General features: G+C 48.4%; 2 protein-coding genes across 4 annotated transcripts; both read left to right on the top strand.

The window, feature by feature from the left end:
* Nucleotides 1–1017: 1017 nt before the first annotated feature.
* Nucleotides 1018–16011, top strand: LOC124229628 (RNA-binding protein 14). 2 transcript variants are annotated; one of them, XM_046644974.1, is made up of 3 exons: nt 1018–1442; nt 7079–8543; nt 9324–10206. In XM_046644974.1, exons 1-3 carry the CDS (start codon nt 1106–1108, stop codon nt 9529–9531), a joined length of 2010 nt encoding a protein of 669 aa, XP_046500930.1. In that variant the 5' UTR covers nt 1018–1105; the 3' UTR covers nt 9532–10206. The 2 variants fall into 2 exon arrangements, with proteins under 2 accessions (XP_046500930.1, XP_046500931.1); XM_046644975.1 differs by lacking the exon at nt 1018–1442 and adding an exon at nt 1539–1938 and having other exon boundaries at nt 9324–16011.
* Nucleotides 16012–16712: 701 nt separating this feature from the next.
* On the top strand, nt 16713–24165 carry LOC124229629 (RNA-binding protein 4). Of its 2 annotated transcripts, XM_046644977.1 has the most exons (5): nt 16713–16906; nt 17862–18284; nt 21466–21544; nt 21875–22147; nt 24029–24165. In XM_046644977.1, exons 2-4 carry the CDS (start codon nt 17873–17875, stop codon nt 22137–22139), a joined length of 756 nt encoding a protein of 251 aa, XP_046500933.1. In that variant the 5' UTR covers nt 16713–16906; nt 17862–17872; the 3' UTR covers nt 22140–22147; nt 24029–24165. The 2 variants fall into 2 exon arrangements, with proteins under 2 accessions (XP_046500933.1, XP_046500932.1); XM_046644976.1 differs by having other exon boundaries at nt 21466–22147.
* Nucleotides 24166–24466: the final 301 nt, after the last annotated feature.

Below are 24466 nucleotides of genomic sequence, written 5' to 3'. Positions count from 1 at the left end.
ATGTTTTACCTAGTTCATTATCCGTCTCTCCCCACCCTAATATAACCTCCATGAAGGTCGGGATTTTTGTCACTTTTTGTTGACTGCTATATCCTTGGTGCTGTCCACACGGTAGCTGCTCAATAAAATTTGCAAAATATACATGGGCAAATATTTCCCTGAGTTTGTCACCTGTATTTATGTTTTTGATGTCTCCTGCCATGCAGAAAACTTATTTGCATACGTCTGTAGGGTTTGAAATTTTTCTTTTATGTTTTTCTAAAGGCTCAACTTTTGCCCCCTCCAAGATCATTCTTTAGCCCTAATTTTCTATTTTATTAAACTTTTTCTTGTGGAAAATTTCAAGCATTCACAAGAGAGATACAGCTTATTATTCCTCGTTTGGAAATTCCATAAAGGCAGAGACAGGCTCTGATTTTTCACTGTCTCCAGCGTCTGCCAGGACCTGCAACCTCAGGGAATGTTTCCAAAGAATGAAATAGTGGCACGAGAGTTTCTCCGGGGCAGACGCCCCTCAGCTGCCCTTAGATCGCCCAGCACAGTCCCGGAGGCAACATTTGCCGACTGAAGGCGTCTGTCCTGGTTTCTCCCGCCAGGCCGGGCCTTCCGGTGGACACTCTCGCTGCCACCTCCGGGGGGGTTTGGCCTACGCAGCCACAACGGGAGGAGCTGTGACTACCGACTGAACAAACTTTTTCCTTGGGGCCCGCCGATCAGGGCCCCACCCAGGCCAGAGGCCGCCTCACCGACTAGGCCTCTGGGCCGCCGACGCTCCCTGCGCGCGTACCCCCTTCTCCAACCCTCTTCCCCCTCCCCCCGGCAGCGGCGGTTGGTCGCGCGCCGTCGTCCCTCTCCCACCCCCTCCGCTAACGAGCGGGCTCCACGCCCTCTGGGATTGGCTGCAGCCGAGAGCATCTTCTCTCAGCCTCTCTGATTGGCTGCAGGACGCGCGGGATGCGGGACCCGATTGGCTGGGTCAGAGCGCCTGCGCGGCGGGGTTCTCAGTCGCCAGCCATTCCTGGGGAGGACTGCCGGCCGGTCGGACGTCTCGCCTGTACCTAGAGGAGAGGTCCCGGCTCTCCGGGAAGGCGGCTGCGGCGGCAAAATGAAGATATTCGTGGGAAACGTCGATGGGGCGGATACGACGCCAGAGGAGCTGGCAGCTCTCTTCGCGCCTTACGGCACGGTCATGAGCTGCGCCGTCATGAAACAGTTCGCCTTCGTGCACATGCGCGAGAACGCGGGCGCGCTGCGCGCCATCGAGGCTCTGCACGGCCACGAGCTGCGACCGGGGCGCGCGCTCGTGGTGGAGATGTCGCGCCCACGGCCTCTGAACACATGGAAGATATTCGTGGGCAATGTGTCGGCTGCGTGCACGAGCCAGGAATTGCGCAGCCTCTTCGAGCGCCGCGGACGCGTCATCGAGTGTGACGTGGTGAAAGGTAACGCGGAGGCGCGCGCGGGGGCGCGGGCGCGTTCAGGGCACTCTGCTTGTTAGCCACGCCCCTTTCCCGGGGGTCGGTCACTGCGCGGTTGGGGCGGGGGAGTGGGGAAGTCTGCGGGAGCGAGGTCGGAGGTGTTGGGGGCGCGTTGGGTAGAGCCACCCTCCTCCCCTGCGGTCCAGGCACCATTCACCAAATGGGAGGAAGCGGCTCTGGGTGGGTGCGGCGGCCACTGTGAGCCGAGCTACGGGGCCGGGGACGCGCCTAAGAGTTGCGAGTGTACCGGGGGCGCGTCTTCCACTGGTCTCCTGGGCCTGGCACCGAGCGGAAATTGGGAAGTGACGGGCACAAGCCGGATCATGGAGCGGGGAAGATTTCGCCACTTCCCCACTTCCTCTCCAGACGTCGGTCAGAGCAAGGGAAGAGGGAAAAGGTGGGGGCCGACGCCCCAAGGCCACCCTCGTGTTCCCTCCCGATGAATGCTCCCGAGCGGAAGGTAACGGGGCCCTTGGATGTTTCTCGGGCTGGGATCTTTTAGTCTTGTGTGGCATGGGTCTACTCGTGGGTACAGGAGGGGCCCCTTCCGAACCCCTTTGGCCTTTCACTATTGTCAGGTGGATTAGGCGTGGCTACTCTGCGCTTTCCAACTCCCTCAAACTTGGGTTTTTTCTTTGGGTTCGATTTTATATCTATGAACTGGAGACCCCGACTTTCCGCATGTGGGAGGAGGCTTGTTTTATTGAAGGCCCCTTCTCCGTAGCCTTTGCTTGCCAAGCCCGGCCCCAGAGCAGTGTCATTCTTTTATAAGCTTGGTGATTTTGCAAGGGGGCTAACTCGGTGGTGAAGGTGATGTGGGGAGGGGCGTGTGAGAGGTCTTCGTTAAACATTGGCTAAACAGACTTGCTTTCTGGTCGTCTTTGCTTGAGTAGTCTAATCCTCAGGGCAGATCCCTAGTTTGCCTTTTCTTCGAGAAAATATATTACCACAAATTAGGCCCGACTTCTCTTTTGGGACCCAGTTGACTTTTTTCATAGTCTAGGTTATTATTCCCAAGCTCTTTTTCTTTTATGTTGGCAACGTTTGGTGGGATAGCCCTTGTGCCATGTGGCCAATCTCCGTTCCACTTGGGAACAGATGGGTTCCTTGCCCTGCTGTTTTCAGGGATGCAACCTGGGAGTGTCTGGTGCCCTGCTGTTGGTGTTGGTTTCATACCTACCCTGTGTGAGAAGCTTTGAGCATAGGAAATAAATATGGGTGCAGATGCTTATTCATTTCCACCAAGATACTTCATTTGTTGTCCCAGAAAGCCACGTCTTTTGGGAGATTCTTGTCCTTTCCGTAACTGAGGGAGATGTAAAGAGTCCAGTCTCCACTCCTAGGAGCAATCCCTTGTTCTGCATTATTATTGCATTCTGTTTTCCTCAACTCGAGTTGTGCAAGACCACTACAATCCAGAATCGAGCTTTCCTGCTAGGTGCTCTGAGGCAGGCTGTATGGTGCATCGATTTTTGCATTAGTTTGGAGTAAAAGAGCGGGAAGGGCCGCAGATTGAGCTTCTGGTCAGGAAATGGATGGGGGTGTATGACTCATTATGAGAGATCTGTGTTTAAGTGACTTACCACACTTGTTCTGTGGTTCTTAGGTAGGGTGCCTACTAGATTGGGAGTCTAGAAACCAGCATCTGAGGGGACAGTCTCCATGGAACTCATTGGTCGAGATGCTTGCTTTCAGATGGCAGAGAAAGCTGAAAATTTGCTTGGGACCGATAGATACCAAGTGACAATGAGGGGCAGGGTAATGTATAACTGCACGTGGTTTTTAGAACTCCTGGCTAACTACTTGTGAAGGTTAGAGCGAAAGTTTTGTGCATTTTGTCCCTTTGTAAACATTTGATTAGCAGAAATGCATTGACTTCCTCAGGATGTCGTGGTCCCCTGTTATTTGTAGTTTTGCTGATATGTAACACAGCTTTGTAATATACCTGATGTAAGGAACCGTGTTAAAGATTGACACCTTTCTATGTCTTTGGGGTAAAGGAAAGTGAGGTTTTTGAGTTGGGAATGTAGTAGAAGAGACTGGCTCTGGCTCTAAAATTAGCTTACTCATTTCTTGGGCTGGGAATGGGCTTTCGATTGAGTCGTCTTGTCTTGGCTGTCAGGTCTTTGAAGAGCTCAAGCTTGGCATTGCACAGGACAGCCAGTTCTGTTTTATTTCACAGGGGAAAAAAAACATAGTTGCTTGGTTACCCCAGGAGCTTAGATATGATTTGATTTGTGGAGTAGAAGTCTCCATAGCAACAGTGGGTTGTAACCACTCCCACAACTACATTCTATTGGGTGTTCAAAGATGAAGAATGAGAGTTGCTGACAGCTTTAGGAATCGTTTAGATTTCAGGGGAGGTCTGAAAGGCAGGAGCGGAAACTGTTTCCTCTCCTTTTTTTGTGGGTGATAGACAGCTCTGTAGTTTCTATTTAGAGATTTTTACTCTTCTCAGGATAGGAAAACTCATTTTTCTGGATTCTCTTAACTTTGGTTTGCGATGCCATCAGACCATTAGGAGATCTCTATAACACGTTGTGTGCTAGTCCCTTTAAGTGCTGTGAATTTCCTTCAGAAGTCACTATTCCTTGAACTACCTCTCCAGGCAAATGGGCCCTTGGAGCTCTCAAGATCTCTGGTTTTTCTTAATTGTCCTAGGGGTAGTTGGCTTCCTGGGCATCTTTGGTAGGGCCAGATCTGGGTTTAGCTGCTCACTGTGATAGGATTAGATAGCCCTGGTGTGATTGAGTCAGCTGGACAACCTGTTTACACTTCTCTCCAATATCAGGCTTAGGAACTTCCTGATATAAATTGGTTATAGGTAAGATCTGGTGGCTTGCTTTTTTTGTCAGTTGTATAGCTAGACTGGGCAGTCAGTTGAGTTGTACGTGTGCAATCTCAATTTTCACATTTCACAAATCTTTTTTTTTTTTTTTTAAAGTGATGAGGTTGCATTCTTTTTTTCTTCTTTTTTTAAAGGTTTTATTTTTTCCTTTTTCTCCCCAAAGCCCCCCGGTACATAGTTGTATATTCTTAGTTGTGGATCCTTCCAGTTGTGGCATGTGGGACGCCGCCTCAGCGTGGTTTGATGAGCAGTGCCATGTCCGCGCCCAGGATTCGAACCAACGAAACACTGGGCCGCCTGCAGCGGAGCGCGCGAACTTAACCATTCGGCCACGGGGCCAGCCCCACATTTCACAAATCTTAATAAAGATCTCTTAATAAAACCCTGCTAAGAAGGGAGTAGACTGTGGGATGTCCTATTGCTCTTGTAAACCCATTGAAATTTTTTTGTTGGGTGTTTTTTCCTAGCTCATTGTAGTCTCAGGTATTTGTGGATAGATTAGCTAGGAATGTGGTCTGCTTCTTTAATATTCCCTCACAGTGCCTGGAGGGTTTTTTCCCCCGTTCCCCTTAATCTGCCTATAAGCTCCTGCTTTCTGCTTGCCATTGCATTCTTGGGGTGGTTTTGCCATTCCCGGGAGGGTCAGCTCAACGTCTGCTTTTAGAGAGATCTCCGACCACCAGCATCTCTTTCTTAGCTCACTCTACCAAAGTAGAGGTGAGCGATGGAAGGACAATTCTAGTGCCCTGTGGCTAGGCCGAAAGGAACACTTTTGCTTTCCACAGTTGGTAGGTAGGAATCAGGTTCTGGCCATGGGGGTGTGAGGACTGAGAGTTGTGATAGTTCATTTTGTTTTTTTGTCGTCTCTGGCAGGTTCCAAGTTTGCATGTATTGATGGCATTGTGTCTCAGGTGTTTTATCATGGATACCCTTCTGTAGGGAAATAAGCTTGTGGTTATAAGCACCATAATTCTTCGTCATTTATATTTTATAAGGGACTTTTATCTTCTTATTTGAACCTCCTAACTGAGGTAAGTAGGACAGATCTGTCAGATGGAGAAATAAATTATAAGTTCTTTAAGAGCTTGCAGCAAGTCAGCGATACCTGGATCTACAACTGAGGTTTAATTCCTAGCCCGGGATTCCCTATGCCATATCATACTTCTGATTTCTATCTGTTGATTATATTTTTATTCTCATTTATGTGAGAGTTGGGTTGGTGGCATTGCCTTACATCCAGGAAAATGACTTCTTCTATAGGAGCAGCTAGAGAGGGCATCCCAGTATGAAAGTTTCTAGAAATTTGGACCCTTGTTCAAAGGCCATTTAAAAGGATTTCTTAGCTTCAAGGATGAAACCTTAGTAACCTCATCCAGGTAGTTCTTCGTAGATGAGGTCCTGGTACTTGGACTCTGTCTTAAAGTAGCCACAGGTCCAGATGGGGTTAAGTGTTTGGCCTGGTTTCCCATGAACATGATCTTATCGTCGTTCTTCAGATTCTGCTTGCACCATTGTGGTTTGTGAGTTTGGATGTGAACAGGGATTTCTTCCCATTCCTCCTAAAATTTTCTCATTCTGTGTGGTAGACAAGTAGGACTTTGAGATCAACATTCTGTCTCCAAGCCTATCCCACCACAACTCATTCAGATTCTGAATGAGAACCTCAGAGGTAACCTGCTTAGCAGAGCCTGCTAGCTGCAGTAAATGTAGCTTCTTGTCTTGAAGCTGAGAAACCACATCTTTTCTGTAGTCGGCTCTGTGAACAGGAGCTCCAGGGGTAAGATAAACCTTTGTCTCTTGAAGAGGAACCGGTGGAAGATGTAATGTAGCCTGCAGGAGGGGGCTTGGGCCTGAACTCTGCCAGGAGGCTTAGTTTCCATTGCCACACCTCATTCGCTTACATGGGGTCCAGCTTCTCCCCTTCTGAGCTTAAATTCTAGCCATATTACACAGTCCTATTTTATATGTTGACTTCTGAGTGGATAGACTGGTATAGTGAAGGGGCATGGAGAGATGGGATTCTGTACCTGGCTCTAACACATTTTGATTTGGGGCAAGCCATATGAATTCTCTGAGCGTGTTTGCCCACCTGCAGAATGGGGATAATGATCCTTTGCTCTGTCTACCTCGTAGGATTGTTTTGAGGCCTAAATGAGGTCCTTTGCATGGAAGTGTTTTGAAAACTGGGAAGTTCTGTGGGAAAAGGAGAGATCATATTGGAGGAATTTGTTGAACAGCCCATTGCAGTCTAGCTGTCTTGCCTTAATTGGACTGTGTGGTGAGACATGGATCACGCCAAGATATAGGTGCTTATTTCCAGTGTATGAGAGTTAAGCTTCAAGAGTGAGCAGTAGTGTTTGGTGACCTTAGGTTAGAGAATACTGAATTAATTGAGTGATTCAGGAAACTTTTCTGCATTTTGTCTGCTGGTTTATACTTAGAGGAGCCTTGAAGAGTTTTATCCTGTGTTGCAGTTCATCTTTGTTCTTTCTTCTCTCACCAGGAAGTTGGGTGAGGTAGCAGGGGAAAGGGGAGAATGGGGAGAAGGCCATAGGCAAAGGTGACTGCTTGAGACAGTCAGAAGCTTTCTTATATGGGAGCCACATTTTACAACATGCTGCTGGATAGGAGGGTTTGGAGGCCTGGAGGTAGTTGGCAACAGCTGGGTGCTGTTGCTGTGTCCAGTTTGGGACCCATCAGGTAGCATGCCCTGCCCCCCTAATTGCTAACCCTCTGTCTGCTGCTTTATCAGACTACGCGTTTGTTCACATGGAGAAGGAAGCAGATGCCAAAGCCGCCATCGCGCAGCTCAACGGCAAAGAAGTGAAGGGCAAGCGCATCAACGTGGAACTGTCAACCAAGGGTCAGAAGAAGGGGCCTGGCCTGGCTATCCAGTCTGGGGACAAGACCAAGAAACCAGGGGCTGGGGATACGGCATTCCCTGGAACTGGTGGCTTCTCTGCCACCTTCGACTACCAGCAGGCTTTTGGCAACAGCACTGGTGGCTTTGATGGGCAAGCCCGTCAGCCCACACCACCCTTCTTTGGTCGCGACCGCAGCCCCCTGCGCCGTTCACCTCCCCGAGCCTCTTACGTGGCTCCTCTGACGGCCCAGCCAGCCACCTACCGGGCCCAGCCCTCAGTGTCGCTGGGAGCTGCCTACAGGGCCCAGCCTTCTGCCTCTTTGGGTGTCGGCTATCGGACTCAGCCCATGACAGCCCAGGCAGCCTCTTACCGCGCGCAGCCCTCTGTCTCCCTTGGGGCTCCATACAGGGGCCAGCTGGCTAGCCCTAGCTCCCAGTCTGCTGCAGCTTCCTCGCTTGGCCCATATGGTGGAGCCCAGCCCTCAGCCTCGGCCCTCTCCTCCTATGGGGGTCAGCCAGCTGCGGCTTCTTCGCTTAACTCCTATGGGGCTCAAGGCTCCTCCCTTGCCTCCTATGGTAACCAGCCATCTTCTTATGGCGCACAGGCTGCCTCTTCCTATGGGGTTCGTGCAGCTGCCTCCTCCTACAACACCCAGGGAGCAGCTTCCTCCCTCGGCTCCTATGGGGCCCAGGCAGCCTCCTATGGGGCCCAATCTGCAGCCTCCTCACTAGCTTATGGGGCCCAGGCAGCTTCTTACAATGCCCAGCCCTCGGCCTCTTACAATGCCCAGTCTGCCCCATATGCTGCACAACAGGCTGCTTCCTACTCTTCCCAGCCTGCTGCCTATGTGGCACAGCCAGCTACAGCTGCTGCCTATGCCAGCCAGCCAGCTGCCTATGCTGCACAAGCCACTACCCCAATGGCTGGCTCTTATGGGGCCCAGCCGGTTGTTCAGACCCAACTGAATAGCTATGGGGCTCAAGCATCAATGGGCTTGTCAGGCTCCTATGGGGCTCAGTCAGCTGCTGCGGCCACTGGCTCCTATGGTGCCGCAGCTGCCTATGGGGCCCAGCCTTCTGCCACCCTGGCAGCTCCTTACCGCACTCAGTCGTCAGCCTCACTGGCTGCTTCCTATGCTGCTCAGCAGCATCCCCAGGCTGCTGCCTCCTACCGTGGCCAGCCGGGCAATGCCTACGATGGGGCAGGTCAGCCGTCTGCAGCCTACCTGTCCATGTCCCAGGGGGCCGTTGCCAACGCCAACAGCACCCCGCCGCCCTATGAGCGTACCCGCCTCTCCCCACCCCGGGCCAGCTACGACGATCCCTACAAAAAGGCTGTCGCCATGTCGAAAAGGTACTGTATGCCCCCCCGCCTCTGCCCCCAGCTGGGGCTTCGGGCAAGGGGCTGAGGTTGGCATGGGAGGGAAACTGGAGCCATCGGCCCCTCCCTTGGTCGTCTCTCTTCTGCTCCCTTGGGATTTCCACAGGCTGAGGGGGATGATGTCTGTGAACTTTCCTGGTCACCAGGGTTCAGGTGGAGCATAATGCTCAGCCTGGGGTGGTATCAGCTAGTCAGGCTGGGAAAAGTGTCACCTGTCTAGGCTAGCCCAAGTGCCATTGGAGCTACTGCCTGCAAGATTGTGGCCCATACCCTTTCCCACGGTCTCAAGGATCCTTAAGCCGGTTATGTGGTTGTCCTGGCTTTGGTTGGGGTGGGTTTGAAAGAGTAGTCCTTTGGCACTCACTGGCTGAAGGCAAGGAGTATGAGGTGCGTCCACTCTGTGGGAAGTTGGGGACCTTGCTTTCGTCCGCCGTTCTCTTGATAAACAACCAAGGTCTTTCTGTGCAGGGCCCAGGGGTGGGGATAGTTTTGTTTGTGGTTTGGGAATGTAAACCAGAATCCACCTTGGCCAGTTCAGAAGGGAGGGCTGCAGTGGTGGGCTTGGTTTCCCACTGAGTTGAACTGGGCTTGATTTCTTGCCCTGGATAGGGTGATGAGCCTTCTGACAAAATCTTGTTTGTTGGAGACCAATCTGATCACGCCCTCCCTATCCCCATTGGCATCTCCCCCATGCCCACCTGGAGCCCTCCCCTCGATTGTCTCATTCACCAACTGTCTTCTTCTCTCGACTAGGTATGGTTCCGACCGGCGTTTAGCCGAGCTCTCTGATTACCGCCGTTTATCAGAGTCGCAGCTCTCGTTCCGCCGCTCGCCGACAAAGTCCTCGCTGGATTACCGTCGCCTGCCCGATGCCCATTCCGATTACGCACGCTATTCGGGCTCCTATAATGATTACCTGCGGGCAGCTCAGATGCACTCTGGCTACCAGCGCCGCATGTAGGGCCATCCTGGGATGGGGTACCATGGGGAGGGAAGGAGAGGAGAGGTGGAACAGGGTGCAGATCCAGGTTATAACCACTGGCCCATACCTCTCCTGTTTGCGGTTTTTCATCCCCTCTGCCACGTGGGCCTTCCCCAGGAGACGATCCTTTTGAGTATTCGGCAGTAACCTACTTTGTTCCTTCGCCTCAGCAGCACATCTTGCTGCTGGCTCTAGATCTGCGGTTTCCCCTCTCCCCTACCTCCCATCTCCCCAGGATGGGAATTTCTTTTGTTTTTATTTTTTTCCTGGCTCCCTTTTATTTTTGCGCGATATTTAAGGTCGTCTGGATGGGGAAGCAACCTGCAGCTGAGGTCGGCGGCGCCTTTTTCTTTTTAGATTTGAGGGAGGCCAGGAAAGGGTTTTAGTTGAACCATTTCCTATGCGCCAAGCTGTGCCAGCAGTCCAGGGGGCCCTGACTCTGTCCCTCTGTAGACTGTATTGAGACTGAGTTTCTGGTGGGACAGTCAGTTGGTTTATGTCCAAATCCCTGCTGACCCCTCATGTTCTAGCTGATGCTGAGCGGCACAGCCCCACTTCCCCATCTCCCCAAGTAGGTGGTGTTAGAAAACCTTAATTTTTTTTCCCTTTTGTATGGACTACAAATAAAACTTGGGGCAATTTGCAGTTTGGAAACCTGGTTGTCATTGTCTTGATTGCACTCAGTTTCAGAGGAGCCAGTTTGACATCCAGGAAGACATGACAGCTAAAGGGAAGGCAGCCAGAGAACTCAGGGCAGGTGAGGGAAGGGATTTGAATGGGGGAATTAGAATGATTTCGCTGCTGCCCAGAGGGATTTAGCTCATTGTCATCCTGCTAGTCTGCCATCTTTAGGACTGGAGAGTCCAGACCAAGTTGTTTGGACTTCTTCAGCCCTCAACTTGAATTAATCACACCAAAATGCAGTATATTTATTGCCCATTTTCCTCTGTCTTCGCTTGACCATTTTCCCTGACTTGTTTCCAGTTCAGAAATGACCTGTGCTCCAGCAGGGTGGTTCTGGGGTTTGGCTTCTCAAGTGAGAAGTGGGGAATGGGCTGCATTGGTGCTTATGAGGCTACTGGGTCCTTCAGGCAGTAGGCTCGAGTGAGTGCTGGGGCCGGCACCTGGAAAGGAGCCAGTAGTAGGGTGGGGGTGATGTCAGTGTCTGGTATTGCCCTGTGGTTGGAAAAAGGACGGGCAGGGACAGTTGGAAGCAGGTTTGGGGATTCTGGCCATAGACCTGGTATTTCGCCTGTTGAACATCACCGTGGAGCGTCCTTCCTGCGTCCTGACAACCCCTGCCATCATGGTCACCTGAGACTCTCACTCTCCGTATCTCCATTTGTTCAGGTTTCCAGATGTTTTCTTGGTGGGTTTATATTTGAAAGTGTCATGATAGACTCTCGGAAGGGGGGTGAGGCGCAAGCATAACCAAGTAAGGATGCTGGGATAGGGTGAAGAATTGAAGAGTCTGTACTTTTATTCTGGGACTGAGGGTCAAGAGGACCTGGGCAAAAAATACGGCAATTCCAGCTGGGGACAAGACTCAGGCTTGGGCTTAATGATGGTGAATGTTAGAAGACTGGTTGGGTGGGGTGATAACAGGAAAACCTACTGATGTTCCTTTGGGAAAGGGTGCTCTAGAGATTTGATTTGGGAGCCTGCTGGGGCAAGGCGCTTTTGCAGAGGCGTTGTATGCCAGTCAAGTGGAGTTCAGGTGGGTTCTCTTCTGCCTCCTCCACTGGCTTCTTGTGAACTTGCCCATGACAGGGTAGTTTGCCCTAGATCTTCTCTTCCCTCTGCCCAGCAGGCAAAAGCGTATGGTCTTTGTAATCATGAGCTTTGATGGATGCTAACTGGGGTGATCTCGGGGTATCGGGGCCATAGCTGTTTTCCTTGCTTCTCTTTCTGTTCACTGCTTTGCTGCTCCTTTTCATTTTTTGCAGTTCTGGGGGGGGAGTTGATAGGTTTCTTGTCCCTTTTCTGCAGCGAGGGTGGGGTGATCTGAGGGCCAAGCTAACAAGGTTAGCTCTGGTTATTCTGGAAAATGGAGGGTTGGTTGATTCTAGGGCTGTGATTTGTGGCCTGTGTATTTGTAATATTGCTTTCTTTGTCAATGTGGCTGTCATCTTTTCTCTCCAATGAGGGTTCTGCCACTATCCCAACCCCAGGGTTCCTGTGAAAAACAGCTTAGTGTGCTCTCCGGGCCAGTGTTGATGTTCTTCATTGCAGACCAAGTTCTTCAGAGTGACCTGGCCTAGGTGATCACTCTAACTGCCAGTCATCTTTAGGTCCTGACGCCCTTGCTGCCTCAGCCCTCAGGCTTCTCCTTGTTTAAGCCAGAAGGCGCTACAAAGCTAAATCATTTGTCATTTTTCTCTTTCTTGCAGATTGTTTTAAAATTCCCTCCCCTCTTTTTTGTTTAAATTATGCCACCTGTGTTAATCCTATAGCCTACTTCTCATACTTTACTTTTTGTGGATTTCTGATTTCCAGGGTCCTATAACTTGAAGATGGTTGGGTTGAGTGAATGGGAGGACAGATGTTTATTCTGTGTTTTGGGAAAAGCTGGTGGGGAATATGGGCTCCCATTGTCCTTCAGATCTTTGCGCTTCTGCATGTATCACCTCTACAACTTGGCGTTCATTGGAGAAGTTTTAGACGGTTTATTCCTGGAACAAGTCTAGCCTCAGCAGCGTGCTCTATTCTGAAGTTTGGACCGTGTTTCAGATTCTGTCTGGGGCAGGCCTGGGGTCCCTTTGTACTGGAGGTAATGGGAGTATCACTGAGTGGTCAGCCTCTGTGGGTAGGCTGCCTTTCTAGTTATGCCCATCAGTTAAGCTCTGCCAAAGTCTGAGCACAGACTGTTCGTTCTCTAGCCATTTTGTCCTTCTAAGCCAAGTAAGCTGGCTATAATGTGTAATGCCTGAGGTCATAATGAGAATAAATTTCCTGAAATGAAATAAATTTATGGACTAATATGCTGTGTAATAGGAGTTTGGGTAATGGAGAAGATGAGTTGGATAGCAGCTGGAAAATTTATGTTCACCTAAATTCTATAGGTACCTTTAAAAAGGTCCTAAAGGGTAGAATCTAGAATTTTTCAGGAAAAAAATGTTCTCAAAACGATTTCAAGTCTAGCTCTAAATCGTTTGAAATATTGTGTGTCTGTAATGCTGGAAATACAGTGTTCAGGTAGCTGACCCCTTCCACTGACCTTGAGGAAGGTCTGGGGAGGCAAGACCTACTCAGTGAAATAGTTATAGTTAATAAGCAATGCTAGGGAAGTGGTAGGTAAGGAAAGAGAGGATGGGGCAGTCCCAGTAGTTAGAGAAAACTTACTGGATGAGATTCGTTTAATTTGAAAACTGGCTTGGCACAGAGAGAAGGACTTAAGGGTGTTGACTCTAAAGTCAGGTTTCCTGAGTTTGAATCCTGGTTCTACCACTTAACAGTGTGACCTTGGACCTGTCAGGAACTCTGCCTCAGTTTTTTCATCTGTAAAATGAGGATAATAGCTAATGTTTATTGAACACATGCTAAGCACTGTTAAAAGTGCTTTTCATATAGTAGTTTCATTTAATCTTCCTTGCAATCCAAATGCATTAGGTATTTCTAGACCTATTTTATAAGTGGTAAAGTTGAGGCTGTAGGTTAAGTAACTTTTCTTAAGATCATTTGGCTAGGAAGTAGTGGATCAAGGAGTTGAACCAGCCATTTTGAACCATCTAGGACTTCGCTTGTATATCATTATGATAAAACTACCTTTGGAAGGATCAAATGAGAACATGTGACTAGTGTAGGGCCTCATATATAGTCACTGCTCATTAAATGCTAGCCATCGTATAGAAATGAGGAGTTAGAACATTCTGGGGAAATTAGGATGGCCTAGTGGAGCACATAGCTGAGCAAAGGACTGGATGGATGTAGGTGTTAGTGTTGCACATACAAGTAACAGTGAAGGCAGTGCATTTTTGTAATGAGTGGTAGCTAGGAGTGACGTGGGCCATTGGACCGCATCAGTTTTGGCCATCTCCAGTCTCAGCCAACACCATTCAGTAACCTGGGATCGGATTCTCCTGGGTATGGAGAAGAAAGCTATACGGGGTAGCGGACCTGCAAGAGGATGTAACTGGCAGCGGGATGGAAGCTTGCTTGACTGGCCTAGTGGCTCCTTCTGAACATCCCTGGAGAACACTGGTTTTTAATTTGAGCCCTTATTAGACCAGGAGCTCATTTCTGGACAAGGAGCCAGAGTTATTAGGTATATAAATTATATATATTCACCCCTAAGGGTGTGAAACTAATACAGATTGCTTATTGACATGTGAGTGGTTTTTACTCGTGTTTCCCTGTAAATTTGGATTTGTTCCTTATTTCTCTTTAAAGAGTCCAGGCTCTTTCAGCTCTTCAGTATTTGCAGCCCGAATAAATATTTATGTTTGGCTCTTAACAGAATGTCAGCTTTCTAGATGACTTTGGACAAGTCACTTTTCCTTTTTAGGGGCCTGGTAATCTGATCAGCAAATTAAGAATCACCAAAATGGCATCTACAGTGTTCCAGACAAGGTGCTTTTAAAACCTTCCATTCAGTCGCATTCTCTCTAGTTGGGGTGGTAGAGGATTTGGACCAGATGTCTTTAATTTAAAACCTTTAATGGTTTTTAAGGGGCAAACATTAAGCTCCTTTACTACTTGGTGAAATACAGTTGGGTAGATGAACATCAGCATGGAGACTTGAACTACGAATCTTCTTACCTAACACTTCGTTTTGCAGCGTTTGTCAAGCTCATAATCCTGGCAATCAAAAGCCGTAGCATAGGTTACCCCCTGACTTTTGGGCACCTACTTTATCTGTTTGAGGGAGACTGGAAAGTGTACTAGGTGATAACGAGTATAAAGGTGCTTGTTTTTAGTACTAAGTGTCCACGTTCTTAAACTGATACTGACTGAGAATCCAAAGTCATTTCTCTCCTTTTGGTTATCAAGTTAACTCATGCATTCATTCATCCATTTGTTGACTCAGTCAACAAATATTTAAGTGCCTACCACGTGCCAAGTGCAGTTCTGACACTGAGGATATACTAACGAACAAGAAGAGCCGCCTGCCCTTGTAGAACAGGTATTTGCTGGGGGCAGAGAGTGGAAAGAAGGCAGAAAATGAACAAATAGGATTTCAAGTGGTGGTAAGTATTCAGAAAAATAACATGGAGTCATGGGATAGAGCTCCAAAGTAGGTTTGGAGTGGGGGCATGTCTTTAGATGAGTGGCCAGCGAAGGACCTGGAGAAAGAACATTCCAGTCTGAATGAGCTTGGGACAAAAAGGCCAGTGTGGTGGAGCACAGTTGGGGGTGGGGGTTAAGAGATTGTGAGATTTTGGCAGTTTTCCATTGCAATGGGTTTTGAAAAGCAGGGGGATGATTTAACGTGGTTTACTCAGTTGGGTGAGCTTGCAAAATGACACAAATATAACTCCACCTAGGGCTTGCAGAAGGTAAATCAGGTAACTAGATAAGGGGCTGGGGGAGGTCGTCTGCCAACTGGGTTGAATTGTGATCCTGAGAAGATACACATTCCGTCTCTCCCCTTTGGACTTGGAGAGATTTCCTAGTTTCGTAGAGTGAGCTGATCTTATGTGCTTTGGTATTTTGGAAGAAAGTTTATCTCCAGGGCTGTTGGGACACAAAAAATTTGGAAGATCAAACTGAAAGGAGCTGAGAGGATTTCTATAACCGGATGCATTTCCCTGTGCAGATTGAGTCGTGGCCACCTCCTGATGCTGGCCCCTTAAAGGGCACGCATGGAGCTAACATGGAATTCATTTTCATCGCTGATCCTATGGCCTTATGGCCTTTACTCAGTCTCAACAGTATCAGCATTAGAATCCACAATGAAAATGGAGCAAGATTAGTGACCACCACATCTGTAAATGTTTTTAGGTCCTTTTGCTACCCTAGAATACGTTCTTGACCAGTTTTCCACCATTTGGTTTCTGAGTCATGTCAGGTTTTAAAATCCATTTCCATAACTTTGGCTTCTCCTTTCTCTTTACGGCCCCTCCTCCCTCCGCCCCCCTTTTGGGCTGCTTTGGACGGTAGTGTGTTCTACTTGTGTCATCTCCACTCCTGAGGATCCCTTTCCTTCCTCATAAACAATTCACGGCTTTTATGTTTTAAGTTTTTCCATCCAGCACCGCTCCCCTCCCCCTTTTAACTCCTTCTTCAAAAGCTGCCTTGCAAAGGGTCATTGCTTGCTCAGTGAATATGGGATTATGTGAAGAAGCCGAAGGATGAGAAAGAGAATGTCATGAGGGGGCCAGACCCTCTGGGGATGCCGTTTTGATTGTATTTTGTTTATAGCTGGTTGTGATTAGGCTCTTCCCTCTAAGGTCGGTTCTAGGAGTTTAAACCTCTACAGCTCTGGCTGATGGCGCCCAATAAAATAAAACAAAAAAACTTTGCTGCTCCAGTTTTTTCTCCGGGCGGGGTGGGGGTATTTTCTCAATCTCCACGGTCACAGGGAGAAGCCGTTCCTTCATCTTGGTCCCTCGAGGGCACTTGCCTCTTCAGCGCCTCCTGAGTAACGCAGCCCCCACCCAGCCGCCTTCGGGGGCCATTACACCCTAATTGAAGCTGCGCCCCATTAGCCGTTTTCCGAGTTCCTTTCACCACCTATGAAGTAGTTTTAATTTGGGGGAAGCGCAGGGACTCCCTGGGCTACAGTGCGGATTGTTGGCCAAAGGAGGAGGTTGGGTTCTTCTGGCGGGACGCTTCGCTGTTTTTCCTCCCTGGCGTTTGGGTCTGCGAGAGCGATCGGCCGCAGCATCCTGGCTGCGGGGGGTGTGGGGGGTGGGGTGTCTGGGAGGTCAGAGGGAGGAATTTGGAGTCGAAGGCAAAATGGAGCGCGGAATATTGTCGGGATGTGCACGTGGAAGCTTAACAAAGTTGGCGCCATGAAGCGAAAGACGGCCACACCGGCGCCCTAAGCTCGCTCCGCCTAATGGCGGGCGGAACCCCGCCGGCGAAGCTCACGTTTGTAGTTCCTCCCTCACGCCGACCTCTTGCCCAATTGGTGACTTCGGCTTCTCGAGATTGCTGCTCATTGGCATTCGCGTGAAAGCTCTGGGGTTACTGACGTTTCCACCTCTTCCCGGCCTCAGGTAATTGGCGTTCGTGGTAACCAATCAAGAAGAGGATCTGCGGGAACGCCTGCCTTTTACTTTTTTGAGCGGCCAATCCGGTGGTAGGTTCACCTCCCCCTCTACCCAGAGTCACTGCAGCGGCGGCCGCCATTTTAGCGTTTTGTCAGAAGCGTCTGTGCCGCGAGGAAGAGCGCCTGCAGACTTCCGTGCGGGTGAGAGACTCCGAGCCCCTCGCTGTCTTTCTTTTGCCTTGTTAAATCTTATCTTACTCCCTTGGGTTTCGGGGGTGTCCTGGTGGGGTCGCGGCCTCCGCACGCGTGCCTGAGAGCTGACCTCGGTGCTCAGCGTTGCCTGGTAAGCCTGAAGCAGCCCTTCCCCCACGAGCTCCCCCGAGAATGCCTGCTTTTCTCCCCACCCTGCCCTCTCCCCGACTCGGCTCGGTTTCCTCCCTCGAGGTTTCCGCCGAGGTGACCGCACTTCCCTGAGACTTAGGAATTAAAACCCCGTCTCGAGAATTTTTCGGGCCCTCAGACGTCGTCTGGCTGAGGCGTCTGAAGCCCCCCTTTGGGCGCGCGTTCCCGCGGTCTGCGGGGCCTCGTAGGCCGGCGCTCCGAGAGAGGCGGGCCGCACGCCGCTGCCTGTGCTCGCCTGGCGCCTCGCTGGTGGGCCCAAGGCGCCCGTTCAGAGCTTCCAGAGGCAACCCGAAAATGTAGCGATTACGAGGCCCGCTTTTCCGGAAACGGTGGCTACTTCGTTTACGGGAGGAGAAGCCAATTCATAATTTCGGGCAGTCAGTCCAGTCGGCCAGTAGCTCGACCTTTGTTTTCTGCCTGTCCTCGTAGTGGATAGAAAAGGCCGGACCCCCAGCTCACTTCCTTTCCATCCCGTTTGAACCTATCCACCTCTTACTAAACCCTTTGTCTGCTAAGGACCTTCCTATTGCAGGCGTCTCCTCCTCGTAGTTTCCATGGCAGGTCCTGAGCGGGTTCTCACTTCCCCTTGATTATTTGTGTGGAGGTGGGGGGGAGGGGCGTGTGAGAAGGGGGGAAAAGTGTTTGGAAATATTTACTGAAATGAAAGGTGATGGCAGTATCGATTTTTTTTTTTCCTTTTAAACTGATGTGGGTCTAAAGTCTTTTGTTGGAAATTTTGTTTCTTCTCGCCCAGGCTGTGTCGAGATGGTGAAGCTTTTCATCGGAAACCTGCCCCGGGAGGCCACAGAGCAGGAGATCCGCTCACTCTTCGAGCAGTATGGGAAGGTGCTGGAATGTGACATCATTAAGAACTATGGCTTTGTGCACATAGAGGACAAGACGGCGGCTGAGGATGCCATTCGCAACCTGCACCACTACAAGCTGCACGGGGTGAACATCAACGTGGAAGCCAGCAAGAATAAGAGCAAAACCTCCACAAAGTTGCATGTGGGCAACATCAGTCCCACGTGTACCAACAAAGAGCTTCGGGCCAAGTTTGAGGAGTACGGTCCAGTCATCGAATGTGACATCGTGAAAGATTATGCCTTCGTACATATGGAGCGGGCAGAGGACGCAGTGGAGGCCATCAGGGGCCTTGACAACACAGAGTTTCAAGGTGAACCACCCTCTTTGGGAAGAGGGTTGCACACAAGGTTATGTGCAGGAAATAGGTTGGATAAATAGAGAGAGGGGTTTGGGGTAGACCTATAGCTGTTCGCTGGCTGATGGTGAAGGATTAAGTGTAGGCCATGGACTTAAAATGGAGAATGCTGGGATTTAGAGGCTTTACCTTAGGCAAATCTAGTCTCTGGGAGAAAAACCACTTGGCTTTAGTTTGGAGCCCCTGAGGCTTTTGTTTATGCCTATTAGTGCAGAAATCATTTCCTCTGAAGATTTCCCCAGTTACCCGTTTTTTTTGTTTTTTTTGGGGGGGGGGTTTGGGCAATGTAGAGCACATTGCAGTGTTTCACTCTGAATTTATTGCCTCAGCACGGTATCAGCATTATGCCTTATTTTACATATAAAGAACCTGGGAAAAGTGGCTTAAGCAACACGTTTAGGAGCAGAATCCCTGTTATGCTCTCCCACCTCATCCCAACTCACAGTTTTTCAGTAAAGATAGTTATTAAGTGACTAGTGTTTCTGAAGGGCTACAGCTCTTGTTGTTTTTCTGTTGTGGCTTGTACCAAGAGGATCTGTTCTGAGGATGAGGCCACTTGAGAATTAAAAGGCTAATTTCAGGAATTTCTGAGGAGGAGGTATTGAGATTTTTGAGGGCAGTATAGGCAGTGCCTTTTCACTGGTTGGGGGAGTAGACTCTAACAACCTTGGTGAATAGAGCACTTAGATGGGTGTTAATTGGAGTTTTGACTAGATGAACTGTTAGTGTGTCCAGGAAGGGGGCAGCATGAATGATGCTGTGGATTGTCACTTTATTTGGAAGGCATGTTTTCTTGGTTTAAGGTCTGAGCTCCTGTGGCAAGAGTGGCAGTCATGAAGGGGGTGGTAACCATGGTGTGTTGCTAACTCTTCTCCCACCCCTTTTGGGTCCTCAGTGTCAAAAAAGCTTTTTCACTTTGGTTTTAACTACTTCCAAATTATGGGATATTTCCACAGCTCCTTGCTACGTTTTTGATCTATATTCCAACCTTTTTAGCCTAAACAAGGTAGCGCCTGCTGCTTTTCCTGAGCACTCCTCTTGTTAAGAGTCATTGCTGCTATCTTTGGTGTCTGTTTCTCTTAAGTTGGACCGTTCTTAGAGCTGGAGGTCTGATCATCATTCTCCCAAGTAACGAGTGCCCTGTGTCATGGGTATTGCTGTGCATGATTAAAGAAAGTGTCACAGGTCTCTCAGGTCTAGTTTGTTTTCCTTTTTTAATTGGTAAGTTGAGAATTATTTTATGTCAACAACTTAATTGGAGCAAAGCCTGTTCTTGTGGAGGGTTTGTGGTATGATACCTAGTTTTTGGATACTCTTCTACGCTTTAACCCAGTCATAGAAGAGGTGGTGGTGTCTGCTTGTCACAGTTATGTGTGTAAGGGGAGGACAGTGTAGAGTGATCCAGAACAAATCATCCTTATAGCATAACTCTTGGCATCTGAACTATAGGCTCTCTAATGCTGCCTATGCTTTGTTATTTTTGCCTTTTTTTATATTATCAGCTATTCTTGTTAGTACTGTCTAGTGGAGTTCTGTGTACTTGTAGAGTAGCAGTATTTATTTACAGGTATTGTATTTATTGTTTGCCCATTTAAAGAACATCTGTTTTAGATATTTTAAAAGATTTAGGTTTTTCTGGCTTTGGGATGGGCAAATCCTTAGCCCGGGACATTTATTAATGACTTTCATGTCCTGAATGTGCATGGTTGGTTCCTTGGTTGCACTTGTTTTCTCTGGTTTTGTTAGATGCCAAAATGGCCCCGTGGGCAAATGCCAGAGAGACACAAGTTAGCACTTTAAAGCACTTAAGTACTTAATTGCATATACTCTGAACCTGCAACCTACCCAACAGATATGTAATGTTTAAAGCAAGACTTTTTAAATAGTTTGGTCTTTCCACCCCCTTTTCCCTTTTCTAGCCTCCCAGATCCTAAATTTAATTTTCCAGGTGAAATTGTGTATTTACCACTTTCTGTAGTGTTAAATGAGTAGATGACCTATCTGTTGACGCCCCAGGTTCTAATCATTCAGGTCTTCATCTTTATGTTTTGGTGCATCCAACTACCTTGGAAAGTTTCTGCTGGAATTTTGGTTACCATTAAATTGGTAGATCATGTTAGGTGAAAATTCTGTGAAAAAGTTTGACTTAAACTTTTTCAGAAAATTTTTTCTTTGACTCAGTTTTTAGAAATAGTATTTTTCATATCCAGAATACAAATTGTAATTTTCATCAAGAAATGGTATTAAGTGTATGTTCTTAGGATCTCATATACCTAGTTTAAGGAGAAAAAGTACCTTAATCTTGCTAAAATGCACAGTTTAATCCACTGACTAATTCTATGGGTTATTCACCACTTTTTTGAAACCCCCTTTTCTTCCCTGTTTTCCATAGTATTTGTCTAAAAATGCAGGCATCTTGTGAACTGCCTGTCCTGTTTTCTTGGACCCTAGTAGAGGGTCACAAAGTTAGCTGTCAGATTGTAAAGAATCCTTGTTAGAATTAGTATCAGAACCATCAGTTTAAAGGACTCAGTTAAGGGGAAAGGCAGTCCTTCGACTCATGTTTTGCCCCTCCTCCCCCAATCCATGAGTGTTTCTTCCAAATATCTTGAAACTTGCCTACCACACTCAGCCACGGATCAAGTCTAGGTCACTCAGTGGTAACTTGAGAGTCTTACTCTATTCTTTGATTTTGGGGTAGGGTGGGGGACTGGCCTTTGCATTTTCCTGTGTAATGAAATCAGAGTCTTGATAGTGAAGGTTGGAGGTGTCAGAATCTTGTGGAGTACTCCTACTTAGTGTGGTTTCTTTTGACATTGGGCCACTGTTCAGGGTAGTTTTTGTCCACAGTTACTTGGCAAAGGAGGAGATGCTTGTTTTGAGCAAATGCAGTTTCTTAAGCATTAAACTACCATTAGAGCCAAAGCATTTCTTCATCTAATTGATCTTTGCCTGAAATTGGGTCATTATACTGTTTTTATATGTTGGACTTTTTTTTTTTTTTTTTAATCTTTTTGTCAACTAGTTCTGCATTAGGGTTGTCTAGGTAAAGCCATTGCTATGACCAGTGTCTGGGGTAGGGGCTGGGGCTATGACTAAGAGTGATAGCAACCCTTCTTGCGTCTGTTTCTTCAAGGCAAACGAATGCACGTGCAGTTGTCCACCAGCCGGCTTAGGACTGCGCCCGGGATGGGAGACCAGAGCGGCTGCTATCGGTGCGGGAAAGAGGGGCACTGGTCCAAAGAGTGTCCGATAGATCGTTCGGGCCGAGTGGCAGACTTTACCGAGCAATATAATGAGCAATATGGAGCAGTGCGTACACCTTACACCATGAGCTATGGGGATTCGTTGTATTACAACAACGCGTACGGAGCGCTCGATGCCTACTACAAGCGCTGCCGTGCTGCCCGGTCCTATGAGGCAGTGGCGGCTGCAGCTGCCTCTGCGTATAATTACGCAGAGCAGACCCTGTCCCAGCTGCCACAAGTCCAGAACACAGCCATGGCCAGTCACCTCACCTCCACCTCTCTCGATCCCTACGATAGACACCTGTTGCCGACCTCAGGAGCTGCTGCTGCTGCTGCAGCAGCCGCTGCTGCTGCTAATGCAGCTTCCACTTCATATTACGGGCGGGATCGGAGCCCCCTGCGTCGCGCTACAGGCCCAGTCCCCACTGTTGGAGAGGGCTACGGTTACGGGCATGAGAGTGAGTTGTCCCAAGCTTCAGCGGCCGCGCGGAATTCCCTGTACGACATGGCCCGGTATGAGCGGGAGCAGTATGCGGATCGGGCGCGGTATTCAGCCTTTTAAAGCTTGAGGTGAGAGTGGTGGGGTGTCCCCTGTTCTGGTTTTGCCATCTCCTGCAGCCTAAAGGCTCCAGTTAGGCTGCCCTGCTTGCTTGCTTTTGCAGGGTTATGGTAAGGTTACTAGTATGGTTCAGAGGCTAGGGAGAAGTTGTAACTACTTAACTTTTTGAAATGTATAAACATCCTTAGTCCTCTAGGCTATTTTTCTAGGGCTCCTAGTAGTGGGAGTCAATCTGATTCTATTTATGCCTGGAAAAACAAAGAATGGTGTGGTGAATCTTGGTTCACACCTGTGTGCTGTAATTAAACTGAACCTGGGACCCAGACATTCAAACTCGGGTGTGCTGTTTCTCAGAGCCTTTGTTACAGCTTCTAGGTGTACAGCATTACTAAGGTCTGCAGGTTTCCTGTTCTGCTTCGTGCTATGTGAAAGGTCTGATGTGACCTGTAATGATAAAATCCATAACTGTAGTTAACTGGTCGTCACTGCTCAAGTCCCAGTTACTATGAAGACTATCCAAGTGGCATCATCTTAATCTTGAAGCAGTATAGTTGTGACATTCCTGAACAGTTCACTCCCCATGAGCTTTATAGACAAAAAAAACCCCCCCTATTTCATGGTAAGTTGGGGCAGAGGAGGAGTATAAAAGAAGGTATCTTAGTTTATAAAGTTGTGTTCAACAAGGAGTCTGGGGCATAGACTCAAATCCCTCTTCTCCACTCAGCTCAGATTCATTCCCTGAGTAGAGTGCCTACTCCAATGCTTTATCTTTGAATCTGTCCTGTAAGAGCCCGTTTACTTTGTTCAGTTTTTTTTAAACTGTCCCCATAGTGTTAGATGTGACGTCCTTTCCCTTTCTTCAGGATGTGTGGGAATATAAATGTACATGCACACCTGTTAATTTTACTCTGTTTGATAATGTTGAAATCCAGAGTTGGGAGCTTTGCCTTAAGCGGATCACTCCCTTCATCTTCCCACTAGTTATGAGCATTTAAGACTCTTGAATCACCAGCTCTCCCTTGAGTCCTCTGGCGTTTTCCTCTACTGTACGTTTTGAGCCTCATGATCCATTTGGCTCTACTTAAGTATATTCTCTTCTGATGCTTGCCAGCCTTGGGCTCTAGGTGTTTGAGATTGCTGTGGTATTTAAAGGGTGATTCCCAACACCCTTTGTTTTGAGTAGCCCCCAGTGTGTCCCAGACATTAGCCATTGATCTGTAATCCTGTAGTAACAGGGTGAATGTTACACTGTCATCTTTTCAGTTAGGGCAGCAAGTATGTGACTTGCCCAGGGTTATTGGATAGGAAATCACTGATAGGGCTGGAAAAGAAACGGAGTGGCTTGACGTGTAGCTTACACATGCCCTCCAATGCAGTGTTTTAGTTTCTTCCCTAGGCAGAATTGCATGCCCTCAGGTCTTACAGCTTGTTCAGTTGATGCTACTTTTGCCTAGACTTAATGGTTTTTAACTTGGACCTTGGTAGTAACCCCCACATTTAAACACTTGACTTTTTTACTCCAGAGAGCTAATTGGAACCTTTCCTTTTTTCCTGCTGTCCACTGACAGTTTGTGATGTAGAAAATTGCCTTTTCTGAAGAATGCTAATGTTAACATCAAGAGAAATGCAATGTCTCTGCCTACTCTCATGAAAGAAAATTTGCTATTTAATTTAGAGAAAGACCTCAGTTGGAATTGCTTGACCTTTCTAGTTACGCTGGCCTTCAGGCTCTTTTCACTTTTAGAGATTATCATGATACTGGGGATGGGTACAAGTAAACTTTAAAAAGGAGTGTCAAGTTACCAGACTTTGTAAAGATGTTCTTTGAAGTTTTAAGTGGGAAAGCCCTTTTGAGCTTTGCTGTAAAGCCCCTGTATTGTGCTCTCTTTCAGGTGGGATGTGTGTGGGCTGAAATTCCGAGCTGCGGTTGTGCATGAGAATACACCCTTCGTGGTACCCCATCTCCGGGACGTTCTCGGCTCTGTGTGTTCAGTCCCTCAGGAACCGTGGACCTTAATTTACGTTGCTAAGTTCAGACCACCTCTTCCTTTCCTTTCTCCTGCCCATGTTCCTGTTCTTCCTGTCCTTCAGTACTTCTGTAGCTTCCCATTCATGTTCTGTTCTCCCAGCAGGCCTCATTGTGTGCAGAAACAGTGGTGGGGGTTGTACTATCTCCCCGCCTCCTACTTCCGGTGGGTATTGGATTTGGGAATGACCTTGTTGAGAGTGTCACAGGCTTGTGGCGGGTAGACACCTAGAGTTGGATCACTTTTTTCTTTCTGGTGAAATAAATGGTTTTTCAACTTAGGGTATGTGTGCTTTGAGAGAGT

The sequence above is a fragment of the Equus quagga genome, chromosome 17, assembly GCF_021613505.1.
Source record: "Equus quagga isolate Etosha38 chromosome 17, UCLA_HA_Equagga_1.0, whole genome shotgun sequence".
Classification (NCBI taxonomy): Eukaryota; Metazoa; Chordata; class Mammalia; order Perissodactyla; family Equidae; genus Equus; species Equus quagga.
The sequence above is the reverse complement of the archived record's forward strand: the minus strand, read 5'-3'. Positions and strand labels throughout refer to the sequence as shown.